The sequence below is a fragment of the Danio rerio genome, chromosome 20, assembly GCF_049306965.1.
Source record: "Danio rerio strain Tuebingen ecotype United States chromosome 20, GRCz12tu, whole genome shotgun sequence".
Classification (NCBI taxonomy): domain Eukaryota; kingdom Metazoa; phylum Chordata; class Actinopteri; order Cypriniformes; family Danionidae; genus Danio; species Danio rerio.
The window spans coordinates 10,221,594-10,242,612 of NC_133195.1; the positions used below are offsets into that span (position 1 = coordinate 10,221,594).

The 21,019-nt window shown below is 35.4% G+C and overlaps 1 protein-coding gene across 1 annotated transcript; it reads right to left on the reverse strand.

Annotated features, from left to right (window-relative positions):
* Positions 1–2,589: 2,589 nt before the first annotated feature.
* znf770 (zinc finger protein 770) lies at positions 2,590–9,921 on the reverse strand. The gene is made up of 3 exons (XM_005160411.4): positions 9,820–9,921; positions 6,572–6,714; positions 2,590–6,490 (listed from the first exon to the last, which is right to left on the reverse strand). The coding sequence occupies exon 3, from the start codon at positions 6,458–6,460 to the stop codon at positions 2,837–2,839; it is 3,624 nt and encodes a 1,207-aa protein (XP_005160468.1). The 5' UTR covers positions 6,461–6,490; positions 6,572–6,714; positions 9,820–9,921; the 3' UTR covers positions 2,590–2,836.
* Between the last annotated feature and the right edge of the window lie 11,098 nt (positions 9,922–21,019).

Here is a 21,019-nt window from a genome sequence, read left to right on the forward strand (position 1 = left end):
TGAATAATCTCACACTGGTTTCTTGAACATGACAATGGATTCACTGTACTCAAATGGCCTCTACAGTCAGATCTCAATCCAATAGAGCACCTTTGGTATGTGGTGGTATGGGAGATTCACATCATGAATGCACAGCTGACAAATCTGCAGCAACTGTGTAATGTTATCATGTCAGTATGGACCAAAATCTCTGAGGAATATTTCCGGTACCTTGTTGAATCTATGCCATGAAAGACAAAGGCAGTTCTGAAGGCAAAAGGGGGTCCAACCCGGTTTATTAGGTGCACCTAATAAAATGGCCTGAAAAATCTTGGGTTTGGTGCCTTTGATCACTCAGCCTTTCTGACTTCTATCAGATAGAATGAGGTAATTTTTTTCACTGTCTTAGGACAGTGTATTTTACTGAAGCAATTGGATTTCTCACTTATGACCTGCCAGTTGTGAGTTAAACTCTCTGCAAAGCAATATCCACTTTAGTCTAGGTCACGCATTAAAGAGCACGGAAGTAATATGTAACTGTGACATTACAGCATTTGAAAAACCACTAGGGGATATATCTGCTGGGATGAACAAAATCTCTTTGTCTCACCACAAAACATCATTAGCCAAAATTTAACAATGTATTTGACCTAAATGATCCCATCAGAGTAGCTCAGGCAGATAGACACTTTTCCCTGGATTAGACTTTGTGTTAACCTCCTCAATAGAAATATAAACGATCAGAACAAAGCTTAATCTGAGGGTGACCTAGAATCTAACTTTAACACTGACAGAGTGTGAACTAAAATGTAATGTGAGGTAAAATAAATAAATAAAAAACATTCATTTATTCTCTTTTCGACTTAGTCCCTTTATTAATCCAGGGTCGCCATCGTGGAATGAACCGCCAACTTATCCAGCAAGTTTTTACGCAGCGGATGCCCTTCCAGCCACAACCCAACTCTGGGAAACATCCACACACACACTCATACACTACGGACAATTTAGCCCAAATCACCAGTACTGCATGTCTTTGGACTGAGGGGGAAACCGGAGCACCCGGAGGAAACCCACACGAAGGTAGGGAGAACATGCAAACTCCAAACAGAAACACCAACTGAGCCGAGGTTTGAACCAGCGACCCAGTGACCTTCTTGCTGTGAGGCAAGAGCACTACCAACTGCACCACTGCCTGACCCTAAATAAAAAACAACAACAAAAAAATGGATGTCAAGATAAACAACTAAACCTGGAATTCCGGACAAAACTAACATAGCTAGTCATTCTGTGCTATAACAATAAGAATAGTAATAAAAAAAGTCCACTCTAATTTTCCCTCAAGGCAAAAGACCCTCATCTTAGGCTAACAGATAACCATTTTTTAAGTTCATGTTTGTTAATTATTTTCATTTAATTAAAAGCATAGTAATGTCAATCAGAGTTCAATATAACATTATCAACCATGACATAACAGGGAGGTCAGTGTGAGTTAAACTGACCTTCAAGTCAGACTTGAATGAAGCCAAGGTTCACAGATTGATTTCCTGTTAGTTATGAATCGTTATTTTGATTGGACTTTGGGTTGCTAAGTTAAAAATAAACATTGCAATAAACATTTGCTTAGATTGGCAAATAGATATTTTATTGGTCACCATTTACAAAAAGATTTCATTAGTTAATGCATTTGATAAAATGAACTAAAGCTGCGGTCACACTGGCCTTTTCCTCCCATAGACTTCCATTCATAAGCAAATGCGTCAGACCGGAAACGCAGGGTCATGCGTCAAGTTTTGCAGGTTGCTGCGGTGCAAAGTTCAAGCTTGGTGAACTCTGACCTGCGAAATCGCATCACTTGACTGCTTTAGACCAACCGAGGATCAAATCATGACATCAGAAATTTAAAATATGGAGCAATCGCTCGTTTTTTTTTAAATGTCTGATCATCTTGTTAAATCCTGCCCCTTTTCGCAGAGCCATATGACAGAATTTCGCAAGCTCAAACTCTAGTATAACCCCAGCTTAATAATGAACTTACAGCATTATTTAAAGGTTCACATTTACTAATGCATTATTAAAATCCTAATTCTTGCTTGTAAACATTAGCTAATGCACTGCGAGTCTGAGTTAACATGAACAGTCAACAACTTTGACTATTACCCAAGATGAATAAATACTGTTATAACTAGATTGTTTATTATTTGTTCATGTTAAAGTGCAAAATTGAATACCTTAAAGTGTTTATATATCTGTGTGTGTGTGAAATTTTAAACCATTGAATATGTAATTAAAGGCATATGTCAATTGTGCAAGACATAAATATATTGTGTGAATCTGGTTGGTAGAATTTTAAAGGCCATAAAAATCTGTTATTTTAATGCCCTAGAAAATTATGATAGGCAATAGAGAGAAATGCAAGCACATTGCACCATCCAGTGGATGTAGATGGAACTACTGCAATGATGAAATGATCACTTTGTGGAAAGATGGTTCTTGGCTTCTCCGAAAAGCAAAAACAAGTGCTGTGTTAGTGAACCACTGGTGTAGAAAATCTTTGATGTACAAAGTGGTGGCGATTTAATTATATTATTAAAGAAATGAGCCAACAACTGCTTAATCACAACAAAATTTCATTGTTTTATTTTAGAGTTCCTTCTGGTTTCATTTTTACATCAACACATTGTGTACTTTGACACTTATTGTACAATGGAATAAAACAAAAACAAAATGTAAAAAAAAAGGATATGAAAAAAGAAAACTTAACGATAATTATGGTCTATATGTCAGAAAACTTGTAGCACTAAAATATACATAGAACACAGCTGATTTAGTGAGAAATGCCCCTTGATGCCCTAACGTCCTAGCTGGACAACCCTTGAGGTATGTCTTCGAACGTGTGGGTCAACATGTGTGCTTTCATATTATGGGACTGTGTAAAGCCCTTCTGACAATGAGGACACTTGTATGGCTTTTGACCAGTGTGACTAATAATGTGTCTCTTTAGTTTGGACGGTACATTAAAGACTTTGAAGCAAATGTCACACTGATGGAATTTCTTGAATTTCTCTGTAGACTCTAGGTTGGTACATTTATGAGCATAGAATTTTTGCTCTGTGGGGAAACTCTGGCCACAGTCAGAACAAATGAGGAAGTCATGTTGAGGTTTGTTACAGTGTCCACTAGGATCTTGAAAGTTCAACTGCCCCCTAACATCAGCATTACTCAAGTTGGAATTGTCTGGTTTCTGAGTGTGCAGACTTACAGGGGGAACGGAAGACTCTGGGACATGTTTAATAGTGTCAGAATCCACAAAGGAAACTTCTTCTTTAATATTACCAGTGTGATGTGCCCAGGTTTGCTCGGTTCTTGAATTGGAGGCACAAGGCTGGAGAGATGAATCAGTTTTGGGTGGAAAGTCGCTCACTCTGCCAAAAGGCACAATGTCAAATGCCTTTTTCTCAGCAGGCACAGAGATGTCAGTGTTATGCGTCAAACCCAAAACAGTTTTCTTGCTAGACTGAGTAATGACCTCGGAATTGGGCACAACATTTCCTAGAAAACGAGTACCATTTGAGGTCAATCCACCTGAATCACTGCAGTTACCACTCATTTTCTGAGATGCATTATCTGCAAGCATGTTTGGATCTTGGTGAACTGTAGCTCCATCTTGAGACGATGGCATTTTCAGATCTTGGTCTTTAGATGCGACAGCTTTTCCAGAATCTGCACAGTCCTGTTGTGAATTGCCTGCAATTTTCTCCTTAGCCGCTTTGTGGTGCATCTTCTTGTGGCTCTCCAAATTACACAGATATCGAAATGATTTCAAGCACACATTGCACTTTAATGGTGTGAAATCTGCGTGGCCCAAAAGATGTTTGAAAAGCAAAGGATGATTAGGAAATATCTTTAGACAGATGACACACTGATTCACACCCCCACTTCTGGACTCAGGGTACATTGGGCTGGAGTTTCCTGGAGTCTGTGTTTCAGTATCTGATGAAACATCAGATAAATTTTGGCTTTGATTTTCATCTGTTTGGGTGTCTGATCCCTTGTCGTCCATCCCTTGCTTTTGAGGGACTCCATGCAACCGAGAAGAATGGTTTCTCTTCTTTCCCTTGTGTATCTTGAGGTGTTCAGAAAGATATTCGGGCAGTCTGAATGACTTCCCGCAGATCATGCAACTGTAAGGCTTGGCACCCGAATGAATGCTAAGATGTCGTTTTAGCCTGGAGGGGAAATTAAACTTCTTCAAGCATATTTCACACTGATATACAGGACCGGAATAGGCAGATATTCTTTTTTTGCCAGTTTTCTTGTGGAACTTCTCATGGCTTTGCAAATTGGACTCATTTCGAAATGATTTCGAGCACACTGTGCATTGAAATGGTTTGAAATCTGTGTGGGTCAAAAGATGTCTGGAGAGCTTAGACGGATATGGAAAGGTCTTCAGACAGATGACGCACTGATTCTCATCATTACTTTTGTCCAAGCTATTTGTTGGGCTGGAGTTTGCGGTTGGTTCTTCAGAATCCTTCAAAACATCCTCACTCTCAGTCTTTACAGTATTTGACGACTCTGTCAAGGAGACATTTTGGTCAAGTTGGCTGTGGTCTTGAAGCTTTTCATTTGTTTGGCCATCTACAGAGTCTAATTCCTTAGGCAGGGACGCATTAGCATCATTTGGTCCACAATTATTTGTCTGCAAAGCACCAGTTATTGATGATTTTGACCCTCTCAGCCAATGCAACAGGGAAGGACTGTTTACTTTTCCTGTATGTAACTTGATGTGTTTTGTGAGGGAATAGGCCTGACTAAATGACTTTCTGCAGATCATGCAAGTGTAAGGCTTAGTGCCTGAATGAACAATTTGGTGTCGCCTTAGTTTAGAGGGGACACTAAATGTCTTTAAGCATACATCACACTGATACCCACTGTCGGTTTTAAGTAGACTTGTAGATGTAACATTAGAAGAATAGAGTAATTGATGCCCTGTTTTGTTGGCAATATACTTTTTTTCTCTTTTGTGGATCTTCTGGTGCCTCCGCAAATGATACGGATTCCGGAATGATTTCGAGCACTCGCTGCATTTAAATGGTTTATCATCTGTGTGAACCAAAAGGTGCCTGGAGAGCCTAGAAGGATATGAAAATTTCTTCAGACAGATTTTGCACTGATTCACATTTTTACTTGTGTGCTTAAAATATGTTGGGTTGGCGTCTGCAATTTGCTCTTCTATTACCTCTTCCTTTAGGGTGTCAGCACTGGAATTTATTAAAGGGGCATTTTGGTTAAGATGGTTGTCACACTGTAACATTTCAAGATGTTGCTTGTCTACAGTGCTTAAATTTTGAGACACATCACCGGCATTTAGCCTGCTGTTATTTGAACCATCAAAAGCTCCAGGTGTTGAAGAATTGCCTTCATTTTTCTTCTTGACATCACACATCCTAGAAGGAAAGTGCCTTTTTTCTTTATGTTGCTTGAGGTGTTTATGGAGATAACGGGCCTGCTTAAATGACTTCCAGCAGATTGTGCAAGTGTAAGGCTTGGAGGCTAAGTGAACAAACCGATGTCGTTTTAGATTAGAGAAGACACTAAATACCTTCAAGCATATTTCACACTGATATCGATTTTTCTTTGTGAGTAAAAGTGGACGCACATCTGATGATTTGGACACAGGTGCCATCCTGGTTCCGAGATCTTCACCCTCTACCCTGTTCTCTTCTACCAGCCCATTCCCCAAAAAAGTATTGCACTCGGGTCTAATTTTACCTTTACACTTGTGAATTTTCAAATGAGATCTTAGATGGAAGGTTTTGGAGCACACGTAGCATTTGAAAGGCTTTTGCTCAGTGTGTATCATAATGTGACGCTTAAGCTTTGATGGCGATTGAAAACATTTTAAGCATAAAGGGCACCGAGGTCCCTTTATAATTTTTAAACCACTCTCTGAACCAATAGTTTCAACATCTGAGTAAGTCTTGGTTAAATCTACTTCAACTGATTTATGTTCATCTGTTGAATTGGCATCACTTTGGGCAGTTGACGCTTGATTACAAGGTACACTGCTAAATCCATGTTTCTGGATTGTACTTTGCATCACAGGATTAGTGTGAGTTCTGAGATGTACTTTTAGGTGAGAGCGTTCCCTAAAACTATGCACACATATGGGACACTGAAATGGCCTCTCATTGGTGTGAATAAGGCAATGCCTTTTTAGTTTGTATAGGACACCAAATCGCTTAAGGCACAACGGACATTCGTGAACTTTTTTCTTTTCACTACGATTATCAGAGACATTTGACAATACTTCTGAACTTGCATCCTTGTCCATACTGTGTTTTGCCATCACAGGTTCTTGTTCCTTCTCAAATTCTTGTTTTTTCCCCATCCATACATCCTCTGAAGATTTGGAAACACATGCAGAACTTTGTTCAGTGTCCCAATCTGCAACATTCTTGTTTGGAAGTGAGACATCCATCTAATTTGGCATCCAAGTTCTCTTCACACACTGCAAAGACAGATTAATGTTAATATATCAGTGTTGACTCCCCCATATGCATTTTAGTTTAGGACATTAATACGAGTGCACCTTGCTTTTATCAACTTTGTCATCCAAGGCTCAATCATCTAGTTCTTAGTGGAAAGCCTTGCCATTGCACATTGGTTGTAAAGCGTTTGGGCATGGACCATCCATCAACTGATTGCTCCTTCAGATTCCTCAACACAGTGTTCCTGAAATTATAAAAACAAATGTATCGAATGAAAGAAAAATCAACATTGCATGTCTGTATGTATGCATGTATAGTACTGTGTGAAAGTCTCAGGCCAAAAGTATTTTCACCACCAAAACTTAGTGAGTTTAATATTTTGGTGTAGCCATTAGAAAAAAAAAAATCTAAATATTATTTTTGTTTATAATTTTAGAAATCCTGTGATATTTTTGTGTGCACAGAATCTGACAGCAGCCAGTGCACCAGCCAGAGAACTGATCTCACCTTCAGTCCATCTGGAAGGACATGAAGGCACAGAACAAATACAGAAGAACTGTTGCAACATCTCCAAAACACTTACGGAAACATTGTAGCAAAGCTACCTGAAAAACTATGTGCAAGTGTACCACTGGTACAAGAGTACCAATTATATTGGCACATTCATTCATTTTTGAACAGTGACACTTTGTGACAAGCTACTTTGAATATTCAGTTTGAAATCGCAAAACAAAATTGGCACTACTTAATTGAATGTCGTACTTTGATATTCATTAGCTATTAATATCATTTCCCTATTTAGAATTTGCAAAGAATACTTTTATGAAATTATATTAAGTAGGTGAAAGTCTGACTGTGTGAATATAAAACCAACTTTGCATTAATAAGTGTACTTACCTACTGTACTCTAGGTCAAAAGCATTTTTAAATGCAAAAGATGGCTACAACAAATGTTGATTTAATCATTTTTTTTTTATGGCACTTAGATTATAAAAAAAAAAATCTTGAAAGAAAAGAATCTTGACTAAAACAGCTTTGTGGGTTGATTTCTTGAAGGCTTTTGGAAACAGGCCTGTATGATTAATTGCTTTTAAACTGAAAGTAAAATTTGAATAGGTTTAATTTTCATATCGCAAAGGCTGTGATTATTTTAATGGCGAGGGAGGCGTGCAGGAGTAATTCAAACGACCCTACAAATGCTACTTAAAAAGCAGACAACTGTTACAGCAGAACCCATGAGCTCCTTTTCCTGCATTGGTTAAAATAAAAGCTCTAAACTTTATCTCTGCTCTTCTTGTCTCTGTGTGTGGACCTTTGACCTGCTTGCAAACACTTGCTCCATCAGGCTCGAGGCTCTCAGCACCGCCCACACTCATCACCAAGATTGTGCAGGACCATAAGCGTGAGCTTGATGCAGAAGTATAAATCAGCCTTTAGAGCTAATCGCAGCACTTTCTGTTGTGTGCGTGAATACAATGACCAATCTGAGGCATTTAAGAACTTGCTCGAAAATGTTCAAAAAGCAACTAGATATTATTTACATTTATTTATTTGCTATAAATGCACATGCTACTCTGTGCTTGTCCTCGAGTTTTGTTTGATACGTTCAAAAAAAATTGTTTTTTTTAAGAAAAAAATATTAAAGGTACTGTTCATATATCTGCCTGCATTTAAATGACAAAACTGTATTAATGTGTGTGTGTGCGTATATATATATATATATATATGCGATATTTAATGCAAGACTTTTATCGCGCAGTAAAAATAATTGCCGTTAATCTATTCTCAAAGTTGCGTTGTGAGCTGGGTCTGTTCTACGCAAGCTATCATGACTTTCACTTTGATATTTTAGCATGCATGTATACCTGACCCGTGAGCCTTCTAACAAAAATGTGCAATTCTGAATCAAATGAACAGCATGCTCTTCTGGATCTTTCATTAACACCCCAACTAACTATGTGTCTTAACTAAACTTTGCAGGACACTGGCCCTCCAGGACCGAGTTTGGACACCCCTGGTCTAATTTCGCAGGTCACCATACTGGAACTTTAGAACTCAGCAAAATGTGAAACTTGTCGCATGAGCTTGTGTTTCTTTTGGATTTTGCAGTTTAAATCATAGAATTTCTACAAAGTATGCTGTGTACTGTACAACAGCAGACTTTTTTTTGTCACGTTCATAACACACGTTTATTTTCCACATTTAAAGTACAAAACATGTTTACTGATTGATATTTTTATGGTCCCTTAACTCTATGGTCAGTTGTTCTGGAAAATATAAACAAACATTTCAATATAATGTTAACATGCACTTTCTATGTGAATTTATGTTTTGAGTTTTTACTGCAGCTGTCAGATCCATAACGCTGGAATTGCTCATATTGTGCTGAGAAGTAAAATCTTGTGCATGGAATGCATTGTGAATGCACTGTGAATGCAATCAATATTGACAATTTAACACAATTTTAATGTAAATGTTTTATATACCTATAAATAAGATTTTACTAAATTAAATTCAAAATTCTGTGGTTATCTTCTTAAATTGTCATGACAACTGACAACTTGGCATAGTGTAGTGTTTAGCATAGCATAGTTTTTTGTGATTTTCTTTCTTGGGTGCTGCTAAAACCACAACATTAAACCTGCAGCTTTTGTATAAAATTATAGTAAATCACATTTTTACAGCACATTTTGATCAGATAAATCACAATTTAATTGTTTCTCCAAAATGATAAAGAAAAAGTTGGTTTTATATTCACACATTCGTTCATTTAGACGTCTCAATATTGTTTACCATGTTACTTTGAATATTTGGTCGAAATTAGCATAAAAATATGACTTTTAAACAACATTAACAAACTATAATTCACTGTGAACAATGCTGTACTAAGATAGTTATTTGGTGCTAAAATGATTTCTCTTTTTACAATTTGCAAAGAATACTTTTCTGAAATTATATTATTAAGAAAAATGTCTGAATATCCAATTATAAAACCAACTTTACCTCTTTTCCAAAATGTTGCAGCCCTATTTGGAGATGTTGCTAACCTAACTTACCTGGATTTTAACAGTTATAACCTCATAACCAACCTGGATTTTAACAATTATAAGCAAAGCTAATATTTAGAAAGGTAAACTGAGATTTGGCACGGGAACAGTAATTCTTAAGACATAAATAACGGACTATTTTTGATGGAGAAAAAAAATAGTGGCCCAAGACATTTGCAGCATCGCAAGAGCATCGTCCATTATACGCACCGTTCAAAAATATACTTATTGACGGTATTATAAGTAGACATTTAGGACAGGCTACAATAAAACAAACATAAATAAACAAAATTCAATACTACCTGCAACAATTGTATTATTAAAACAGCAGAGTTCTTCAGTACCGCTAATAATGTCACTCTTCCGTTCACGGTGGACAATGAAGGACTTCCGCTCCATAACACAAACGTTAGGAAACAAACTATTCATTTTCAAAGGTTCCGCCCTCGCGTTTTTCCTATCGGCCCAGAAAAGCGACTGGAAACTATATTTATATTATTAGATCTATTAGATTTATTTATTTATCTATTTATTTATTTATTTATTTATTTATTTATTTATTTATTTATTTATCATGTATGTATGTATGTATGTATGTATGTATGTATGTATGTATGTATGTATGTATGTATGTATCATGTATGTAAAGAATACCGATGTGCATCCACTGTTTTACCAGACTGAGCCAGTTCAGTTGGATGACTCAATTAAATGCGCATCTAGTTTACCAACAATGCACCATGATGATGTACTACTACTACTACTACTAATCATAATAATAATAATAATAGGCTACTAATACTACTACTACTACTACTACTACTACTACTACTCCTACTACTAACAACAACAATAATAGGCTACAATAATGACAATACTACTACTAATAATAATCATCATAAATAACAATAGGCTATAACTTCTACTTCTAAAAATACAATAGGCCATAATAATGATAATAAAAAAAATAATAATAATAACAACAATACTACTACTACTAAAACATTAATAAATAATAATAATTATCATAATCATCATATTCATAATAATATTAACAGGCTACTACTACTACTAAAACAACACAATAATAATAATAATAATAATAATAATAATAATAATAATAATAATAATAATAATAATAACAAAACAACAACAACAACAACAATAATAATAATATTAATAATAATAATAATAATGATAATAATAATAATAATAATAATAATAATAATAATAATAATAATAATAGGCTATTAGTACTACTACTAAAACAACAACAACAACAACAATAATAATAATAATAATAATAATAATAATAATAGGCTATTATTTCTACTACTAAAATAATAATAGGCTAAAATAATAGAAGAACAGTAGTAGTAGTAGTAGTAGTAGTAGTAGCCTACCATTGGTAATGATAGTTAAAACCTCATCCAAAGTTAATCCAACCATCTTAGCCTGGCTGAAGTTTCAGAATAGAATATATTACATTGCATTGTGTTTAATATAATAATGTATTATTATTATTATTATTATTATTATATAAAAATAAACAAATAACATATAATATTTCCTGAAACACTTTGCTTGACAGTGTGATATAAATAAGGCTAATGTATGCAAATATGAAGTATACCGATATACAACAGCTACAAATATTTATGTATTATTTATTTTTATAAATAATACATATATTTTTTAATAAAACAATAAAAAGTTTTTTTATTATTATTATTTTGTTTTATTTAAAAGTGTTGCTTTAACTCGTGCACAGAAACAGAGCTTCACCACACGATGTCAGTGTTAAGCTGTTAGGTAGAATAAAAAGCACAGGCGTATATGAAAAGCAGCCAGTTCAAACAGCCTATGTGCAAACAGTTTTCAGAACGTTTCGTTAAATAAATAAATTCAGTTAGGTTATATTTACATGTATCATCCATATGGGAAAATCAAATACATCTGAATAATAATTATAATTCTGCTGATAATGATATAAACATGATATATATATATATATATATATATATATATATATATATATATATATATATATATATATATATATATATATATATATAATACTAATAATAAAAAAAAATATTTAATCATAATGATGGTGATAATAATAATCGTATAATAACAACACAATAATAATAATATCACTTAGTTGATGTAATTAAAAAAAGTAAATAACTACATATATAAAAATATTTTTACAATCGTCCTATACACAATTAATTGTTTAATAATAGATATAGGTTAGTTTATTCATAACCTAAAATAATAAACAAAAATCTTAAAATCAAATCAATTTACAATTGCTTTAAAATAGTATCTAATGTTTTAAAGCACGCTCAAAAATTAAAAAGGCGCATATTTCAAAGAAGTCCCACGCAGGAGGAGCACAGTTTGTGCAACCACCCCATCACCGCGCGCTTGTCCATGCAATTAGCCCTTATCTGTAAGCAGTTTAATTTTCTGCGACATGGCGCGAGCGGCTCTGGCCTGATGGATGTGACATTAACGGGAGATGAAGCAGGGGAGATTGGACGCTGCAGTCACATAGTGGCATTTGTCACTGCCCCGGTCATGCAGATTGCGCCAGCACCGGCCACTGACTAAGATTAATGACGACGGCTCTCAGTCTTTGTTTCTCTCTGTGCTTGTGTCGAGCCTAAATACCATTCACACAAACCAGGCCTTTATGATAAGACCTTTTGCGTACAGACTGAACGAGAGCCGTTGTGACCAGCATCAATTGTTTCCTGGTAATTGCAAAATTTTTGTAGCCTTCATTTATTAATGTATATTCAACCAGTCGTGACGATAGTGACGCGCGCTAAGGAAACGGCACTATTTTATGTTCAGGTGACCATAAAATGGCGTAGGCCTAGGCTATGTTTTTAAGCGCCCCTTAAACACGAATAAGTATTTCCCAAATAGCGTATGTTGTTTTTAAAACAAAAAAGATTTTTATAAATGTTAAAAACAGTATTGTGGCCCATTAAATGGCGAAAATATGTAAACACTGCAGCAGTAGCCTAGCCTATGCTATATTGTTGCGGCTATGGTGACTGCAAATGTTATAGATATGTCTTAACTGTTGTTCACTGCGCTTCCTCTCTTGAATCATGAAAGTTGATGTTGGAGCTAATTGGAACATTAAAAATTAGCTACAGTTTTAGGCTAAATAACTCAATACATGTTTCCTTGTTAAAGTGTAAGGATGTAGGAAATAGCAAAAAAAAAAAAAAAAACCTGACTCGGAGATGGACCAACAACCAACCTAGAAACCACCAAGAACATTCCAGCAACCACCCAGTGCACCTCGTAAACCACAAAGCAACGTACTGGTAACCATTGCCACACCACAGTGTAACAGCGAGTTTGCAGGGGTAAGCAGCACTTTGTTTTCCTCTAATTTATTGATTTAAATCTAGAATTCCTATAGTTGTTTTATTTATTTGTATTTGCATAGCTTTTCTTTTATATTTAATCTTACCATGCGCACACACACAGGATGGTAGCACCTGCAGACCGATATCATTTTGGAAGTGGCAAAAGCAAGGTGATAAATAGGGACCGAGGGATGTCTACCGATTAAACAAAAATGCAATTCTTGGAATCTTTTAGAAAAACGCTGTGTAGAATCATGAAAGGAATTCCTAAGAAGTGTACGAGACCTCCACGTATCCCCTCGGTTGTAATAAGGGAGAGAGCGGTAACCCCAAACTGGCTGCTCGGCTGCACAGAAAATGGTTTTCCTTGACAAATGAGGTGATGCGGACCAGGCTCAGATGGATGGGGGTTTGGGCTGGTTGTATCAGGGCTCTTGGGATGCTGGGTATTTACTCAGTCATTCATCATCCTCTGGCACATCCACTTATACAGGATCTGCACCGCACACCCATACTGATGTAATTCTCCACATGGAGAGCTGAATTACCATAGCCTGTCCTCAGTATGTGTGTATACGGATATGTTATTGTGAAGCGTGGAACAATTTTCTGCATGTGAGTCTGCACACTTTTATGTATCTGTGAAGCTCAAACTGTCACAGCTGACTGTTTTATGGGAGTTTTTAAGCATTTTGCATTTTAGTAAATAATTCTTATGAGTTTGTGATATTTCATTCATGTTTTTTAAATTTTGCTTACACCTGACTGATGGTTGAATGTAGTGGTGGAGCTTCATGCTTACTGTATATTTGACATTTTTCTACAATTTATATTGTACTCAAAACCATGACCTGTAATAATAGTTGCATTTTTTATTCGATGTAATGAGAAATGCAGAAGTGTTTTGCTCCTACATTGCTTCCCAATCAAGTCTTTTAACAAAATGTGTGAGAAGGCAGAACTATTAATGGACTTAAAGATAAAAACGTGTAAACAATGTTTAACTAAACTGTGTGTTTTGTACTGGCTTGTCAGAAAGGCCCAGTGACACCCAATAGTGGACATATTAGCCAAAACTGTCTCTTTCAAAAGAGCTTCTGTGCTGCTTTTAGTCAACATCACTTGTCTAAGCAGGCACAGGACGTCAACATGACGTCAGATTGACGTTGGACCCCAATGTAGTGGGATCTGGCATTTTGAAATTGGAAATGAAAATCGGGATAACGTCAGAGCCCAACATCAGGCCAACTTCTTTGTCTAACGTTGGGCAGACATTGCATTTTGGTTTCCAAACGCAACCTAAAAACAACAAAATATCCACATCCAATGATGTTTTAACTTGACGTTGTGTGGACGTTACCAAAATGACGCATGGTTTCCGCTACATTCATTCTTTTATGGTGGGGCACCAAACCAAAATGAATTCCCACCACAGTTACATTACAGCTTATTCAAAACCTTCAGTTGTTGCAATTTTTTTATATAGTGGGTAATAATCACACAAAAACGTATTACATTTAAGTGAATTTTAACAGGGCAAACTTTTCTGTAATTGTAGTTGTGTTGTACGTTATTTGTTTAAACCTTTAGGGGTTACTTGCTGACTGATTGACAGGGTTGTGTGATGTGTGAGGCCAGCAAACATAATGTAGCTTTCAGTTATGATAAACATAGTTTCTATAATTATATTTTTTATAGATAAAGGTCTATAGTTCTGCATACAATGACTTTACCTTGCTGGAGTTTATGGCTTTTTCACTTCACCTCAGGATGCACCAATGTCATTCTTTAGATCTAATGGAGACATTCATAAATATTCCTAGCAAATCTAATAAATGTTGGAGACATACTCGTTACATAAATGCACTAAATCGCACTACAGCAGCGTTTATTTGAGAGCGGACAAGAAAATCTTTTTTTCTCATGTATTTGAGGGTGTGCTAGGGCTGATAGTGTGGCAAAAAATTATATCACAATATATTTCTTAATTTTGGTCGATACGATATAATTCTGATATCTATATGGACAACATTAGAAAGACAGGAAAAAATGCTAAGAATGCACACAATAGATTTCTGGACCTACAAATGTCTGCAAACTGAATAATACCTCCAGGCTCTTCATACTTTTTTTTCTTCACTTTTTATTTGTATTAAATCTTTACAAACAGAGTATATATATATATATATATATATATATATAGTTCATGGGGGTTAGCTTGACCAACGTGATGAACAGAAACTTTTATCAGTGTTTTTTGTATATGCTGAATATTTAACCATCAAAATAATACCAAAATCTCACAATTATGACATCCACATCGTAAAAAAAAAAAAAAAAAAAAAAAAAAAACAGAATAATAATTATAGTAATAAAATAAATCAAAGTATAGGCTACACATAAGAGTTGTTTGAGTATCTTCATAGTTCTGGTTGCTTTTCATCTTGAACGTCCTTTAAGGGTTCTATCTGTCTATTTATATTTGTGTATAATTACCTAATTAAATTAAAAGGTTTAACATAAAATAGTTGTATATTTTATATAGTCTTTTTATATAGACTAATATTTGTTTGACAGAATTAATACCTCTATTAATCACATTCTTTCTATTTCATAAGATTTGTAATAACCAGATTCCTGATAAATATGTTTGTGAATTTTATTTTGTAAGTTTGCTCAAGTGCTATACCAGCATGCAGCGAGTTTGTGTGTGTGTGTGTGTGTGTGTTAATTTGGATGTTTATGCAAGGATCAAGTATATGCAAGGATCGAGTGTGTATGTATGTGCGTGTGTATAAGGGTGTATGCATGCATCAAGTTTATATGCGCAAGTTTCATACATGTTTTGAACATAGTAGAGTTTTATATACAAGTAATTTATAGGTGCAAATGTTGATAAGCAAAGTTTTATTTAAATCCTACACGGCACCTCATAGTCATCTGTGTTTGGGGTTGATGTTGGGAAGGTGGATGGTGAGGCAACAAGTTGGCTTAAACTTTTAGTTTGCCTCATCTTCTGACTCTCAGTATGTTTTATCGGGCGGAATTGATTAAATGCGTTCCCGCTGCTAGTTGGCAACACTCTCCCACACATTTTGCAGATCACCAAAACTGCAAGTTTATCGGAACTTTAAAAAGCTGAACCACTTCCACACCATGTCTTTCCTCTCCCGTCAACTAATTTGTCTGCATTCATACTTGTGGAAGCTTGTTCCCCCTTAACTGTATTCAGGGCACTCATTTTGTAGCTTTGGCGACGGAGCAGCTCAACCAACTGCTAAGTACTGGCAGCGTGTGATATACGTCATCACTAGGCCCAGCTGGAATCTGCGCGCGCAGATTTTCCGCAGATATTAAGCCCATCATTAATACTGTTTATTTACTTGAGTAATTGTGTGTAAATCTATATTTATTCAGATTATTTTTATTAATTACAGTAATATTATTGACTTATATGAAAATGTTCATCTGATTTTTATACAATGCAGTGTGTACAATATTATTTTCTGTCTTTTACTTGATATATATTATATGACAAACTTGCTTCATTTATCAAATAAAGTGAATCTAATTGTATTTGCATTTTAGATAATAAAAGTTAAAAAGATATCATTTAGATTCTAGATTAACATTATTGCACATTTCTGCTGTGTGCCTGGCTCTTAGATTAGACGGTATAGAGTAAAAAGTGCAGAGCTTATCATAGTTATTGACATAAATTTTGATTCGATATAATATTGTTTATCAGCTCAGCCCTAAGTGGACCTATGAAGAACCTTCTCGTTTGAAGCCTTTATTTAAAGAATTTTAAAAATAAATGGATATGATTTCTCTTGAGCTTGCGTTGTGCCATGTTGGTGTTTTTTTTTTATTTATTCAGGGATCATGACATATCAATTAGGATTAGGTTTGAAGAGCTGCATCTTTGTTGTTTTTTTATTTTTTATTTTTTTTACTTTAATACATTAAAATCACAATGTTCTGTATGTATGACATCGTGCGAAAGCCTTCCTCACTGAAAAACAGCTGTTTTATTTCTATAATCAGGTTGTGTGCTGGAAATTGTTTTAAAATACGTCCACAGTGATGTAAATTTATTCAAAGAACATGACGTCCTGACACTTAGGTTTAAGTATAAAACTTTATATTAACTTGTTTTTTTTAGGAATACTGCTGGATGAATCATATCATAAGAAAAACCGTCACCTCATAAAATAGTTGCATTTCCTGAGGAGAACAGGTTGTTCTGTGTTTGTCCAGTTCACAATTGTGTAAATTTATTCAGTCTGTCTGGCGTCTCACTGGTTAGGATTAGTGCAGAGCCATCATGCTAACTTTTTTCAATATTACCCAGTTTCATACAATTTAGGGATATGTTTATATATAATTATAAACATTATTTAATTCATCCAGGTTCTTCGAAATCACCTTGTACAAAAACGATCCCCTCATAACAGTTTTCTCACATGATTGTATTATCACTTGTGCATTTCGTTTGTAACCAACCCATCAGATTGTTTTCAGTTTGTGTTTTGTTCTAATGTGCTCACTTTAGCATAATTTTTGTCATCAAAATACAACTCAGACTTCGGATTATAGGTGAACTCTTCATGTTTACTTTTTCGTTTCTTTTTTTTTTTTGACCAACTGCTTTATAAAAAAATTGAATGCTCTTAGGTTATTCCTTAGTGCTTTTCACGCTGCACATTAAATTGGCCATACAAACTAAATTGCCACTATATTTGTTAGCTCATGATGCAAGTCCTGTGATGAACAATTCATCTTTGCAAGTTGATTCATGGAAACAAAAATGTTGGTGTTGCTTATCTTCAGTCATAATCTGAAAATTTACTGTGAGAGAACCATGACGAGGTGGAGGGCCTAAATAAAACTTTGCCTTTTATTAAGTGTTAAGTTTTAGCAGGAAAAACATATCAACATTTAAGTAATGTTGGTTTATGTGGACTTTAACTTTGGGTAAAGTAACCTTTCACACGTCATTTAGTTCACATCATTTGTAATGTGAGGGTTATAAAACTCTGCTCTGCAGACCACTTCATTTTAACCTTTATAGTTCAACTAAAGTCCAGTTAGAAAATATTTGCAACTGCAAATACTGTAATAGCTTTATGTTCAATCTACACATATACATGCCATGTTCATCCAATCAATGACTTTGACACCACAAATAGCATAAATCAGGACCCAGATAGGCATGGGATATGCGATGACCATTTTCAATACTGCGGTTTGGAAAAGCCAAGGTTATAAAACCACTTAAATTGTTCGTACCTTTCCTATGGTATATGTAAGATTTTTATTTTTTATTTATTTTTTTAGGACAACCAGTATCTCCATCAGATAAAGATATAAAGATATGCAAAGGTGCAAATAGTAAAGAAATCTGTGTAAAACTAATGAAAACAGCAGATATCAATGATTCATTTTCATTATTTAGCCTCACATGTTTACTGATCCAAAATATTTAAATGTTTCTCGAAATAAATTATATTATGTTCAAAGGGGAAAAATGTTTTTGCTTTTTACCCAGACATTTAAAAAGAATATATATTTTAGAGCAGTAATCATAATACTGTGAAACCGTGATATTTTTATCCAAGGTTATCTTGCTGTCAGAATCTAAAAACAGCCCATAGACCCACAGTTTATAAATGTAAGAGGAACTTCAGCTTATAAATGGCCAAGACCAATGGTGCACTTTTTTCTTACACACATCAATTTAGCTGTGCTTTTACTGAATGAGCACTGTGCTACATCCGACAGATCGCACTCTTATGTCTTTCTTTTATTTAAAACCTGTTTTAACACATTTTCATTTATTTTAAATTATTTTTATTCTATGTTGTTTTTATTTTATTATACTTGTTTCTTTTATTCCTGTTTATGTAAAGCACTTTGAATTACCATTGTTTATGGAAAGTGCTATATATAAACTTGCCGTGCCTTAATATTACACAGTTCTATACAAATCCAGTGTAATGTCATAAGGAAATTGATCTATGCAATGTATTGTCAGAAAAGTGGTTAATTCGAACAATTTTATGTTATTTCATTCATTCATTTTCTTTCGGTTTAGTCACTTTTTTATCAAGGGTAAGCACAGTGGAATGAAACACCAACTATTCCGGCATATGTTTTACACAGCGGATGCCCCTCTAGTCGGAATCCGTTATGTTATTTTATTTGTATAACATACAATTTTTTTAAGTATGCATACCTCCAAACCTTACCCCTCATTTAGGGATTATCAAATTGTATAAAATGTATAAATGAAGTTGTTCAAATGAATAGGAATTAGCCACTAAATCTAAAAGTTACAAATTGCAGAGAGATTGCGTTGTACAAATAACATAGATAAAAAAACACCACTTCATAATGTACAGTATTTTATGTTTCCGCAAACAATTCAGCACATATTTCTTCCAATATGTGTCATTGATAGTTTAGACTTGCTTTTATTTTTAAGAAACAAGCAGAAACTCTTAATGAGCACATCCCACAGTAATTATTTTAATTTGAACAGCTTTGATCCTGCTCTCCAGTCATCTATGAACCGTGCATTGTCATTCAGTCCTCGAAGCTGCTCGGAAATGACAGAGTCTCGCATCGCCCAAATGTTGAGGATCGATCTGGCCACGGTTTCTTGCTGTCCGTCTGCATCTCCTGACAGCAGCTCCAACTCCCTTCCCTGCTTGCTTATGCACCTCTCGCAATGGTGTACATCACAGTGCGGACACCATATCCCATCATGCTCCTTATTCGGGCTCGTTCTCAGCATGGGCTCCAGCTTGGCCACTCATGCGTGAGTGACATTTGCTCTAACAGAACATTGGAGTTTCAATCAAACCGCATGGGTCCTGGGTGCAGTTTGTTCTTCAATACAGTATGGAGTGAAAAGACAATATTTACCCCCATGTGGAAATCCCATGTGGATTCACCCTCGGCCGGTTCGCGTGCCAACTGTCTGCCCCGGAATCCCAGGGTGCTCCGGGAACAGGCTGGTAATGTGGCAGAGGGTGATGATGCAAGCAGCTCTGGGCTCCCTGGGGGACATGAATGTTGATTAAACATGTGCTCAGCCTTGGCTATTGAGCAATGGGACGTGGAACAAATGTCAAACGTTTGTTAATTTCTCTGCAGCGGTAGACTTATCAGTGGAGGGGGTGGAACCCGCACCAATGAGCCATGACCCCAATGAGAAACCGATTGGCCAGCCAGACGAGATCAATCTTCTAGAATCAATTTTGAGGAAAGAGCGATGTTTCTTTCCGGTGTGTATGTTCACGCATTTGTGGTGGCTCGGTGTGTGTCTTTGTGGTAGTTTTTGGGAAATGTAGTCATCCAAATTGCAGCGTACTTATGACCCTTTTATACCTAAAAATAAAGTAAGCTAATAATATTATGAAGATGAAAAGATGCGGCAAATTCTTTATTTATTTGCTCTTGTTGGTTTCATATTGAATTTTCTATAAGGTCCAAGTGTTTATTTTATTTATTTATTTTTTACGAATCTAGTCTTGTTATAATCTAAACAAATCTTTTTATTTTATAATTGTCACTGTATTACATGATGGATTTATGAAATAATTACTTAATCAACATTTAATTTCTTTTTTCTTTTTCATGGTAAGACAATTTTAAAACTTAAACAAATATTTCCATCTAAATTCATTCATTCATTCATTAATTTTCTTTTCGGCTAAGTCTCTTTATTAATCAGGGGTGGCCACAGCAGAATGAACTTATCAAGCACATGTTTTACACATCGGATGCCCTTCCAGCTGCAACCCACCCATTACTAAGAAACATCCATTCACTCTCATTCACATACACACTTATACACTACAGGCAATTTAGCTTACCTAATTCACCTATAGCACTTGTCTTTGGACTTGTGGGGGAAACCGAAGCACCTAGAGGAAACTCACACCTCCACAGGGACAACATGCAAACTCCACACAGAAATGCCAGCTGACCCAGCTGAGGCTCGAACCAGCGACCTTCTTGCTGTGAGGCAATCATGCTACCCGCTGCACCACTGTGATGACCGCCATCTAAATTAATAATGCATAATATTTTATGTAAC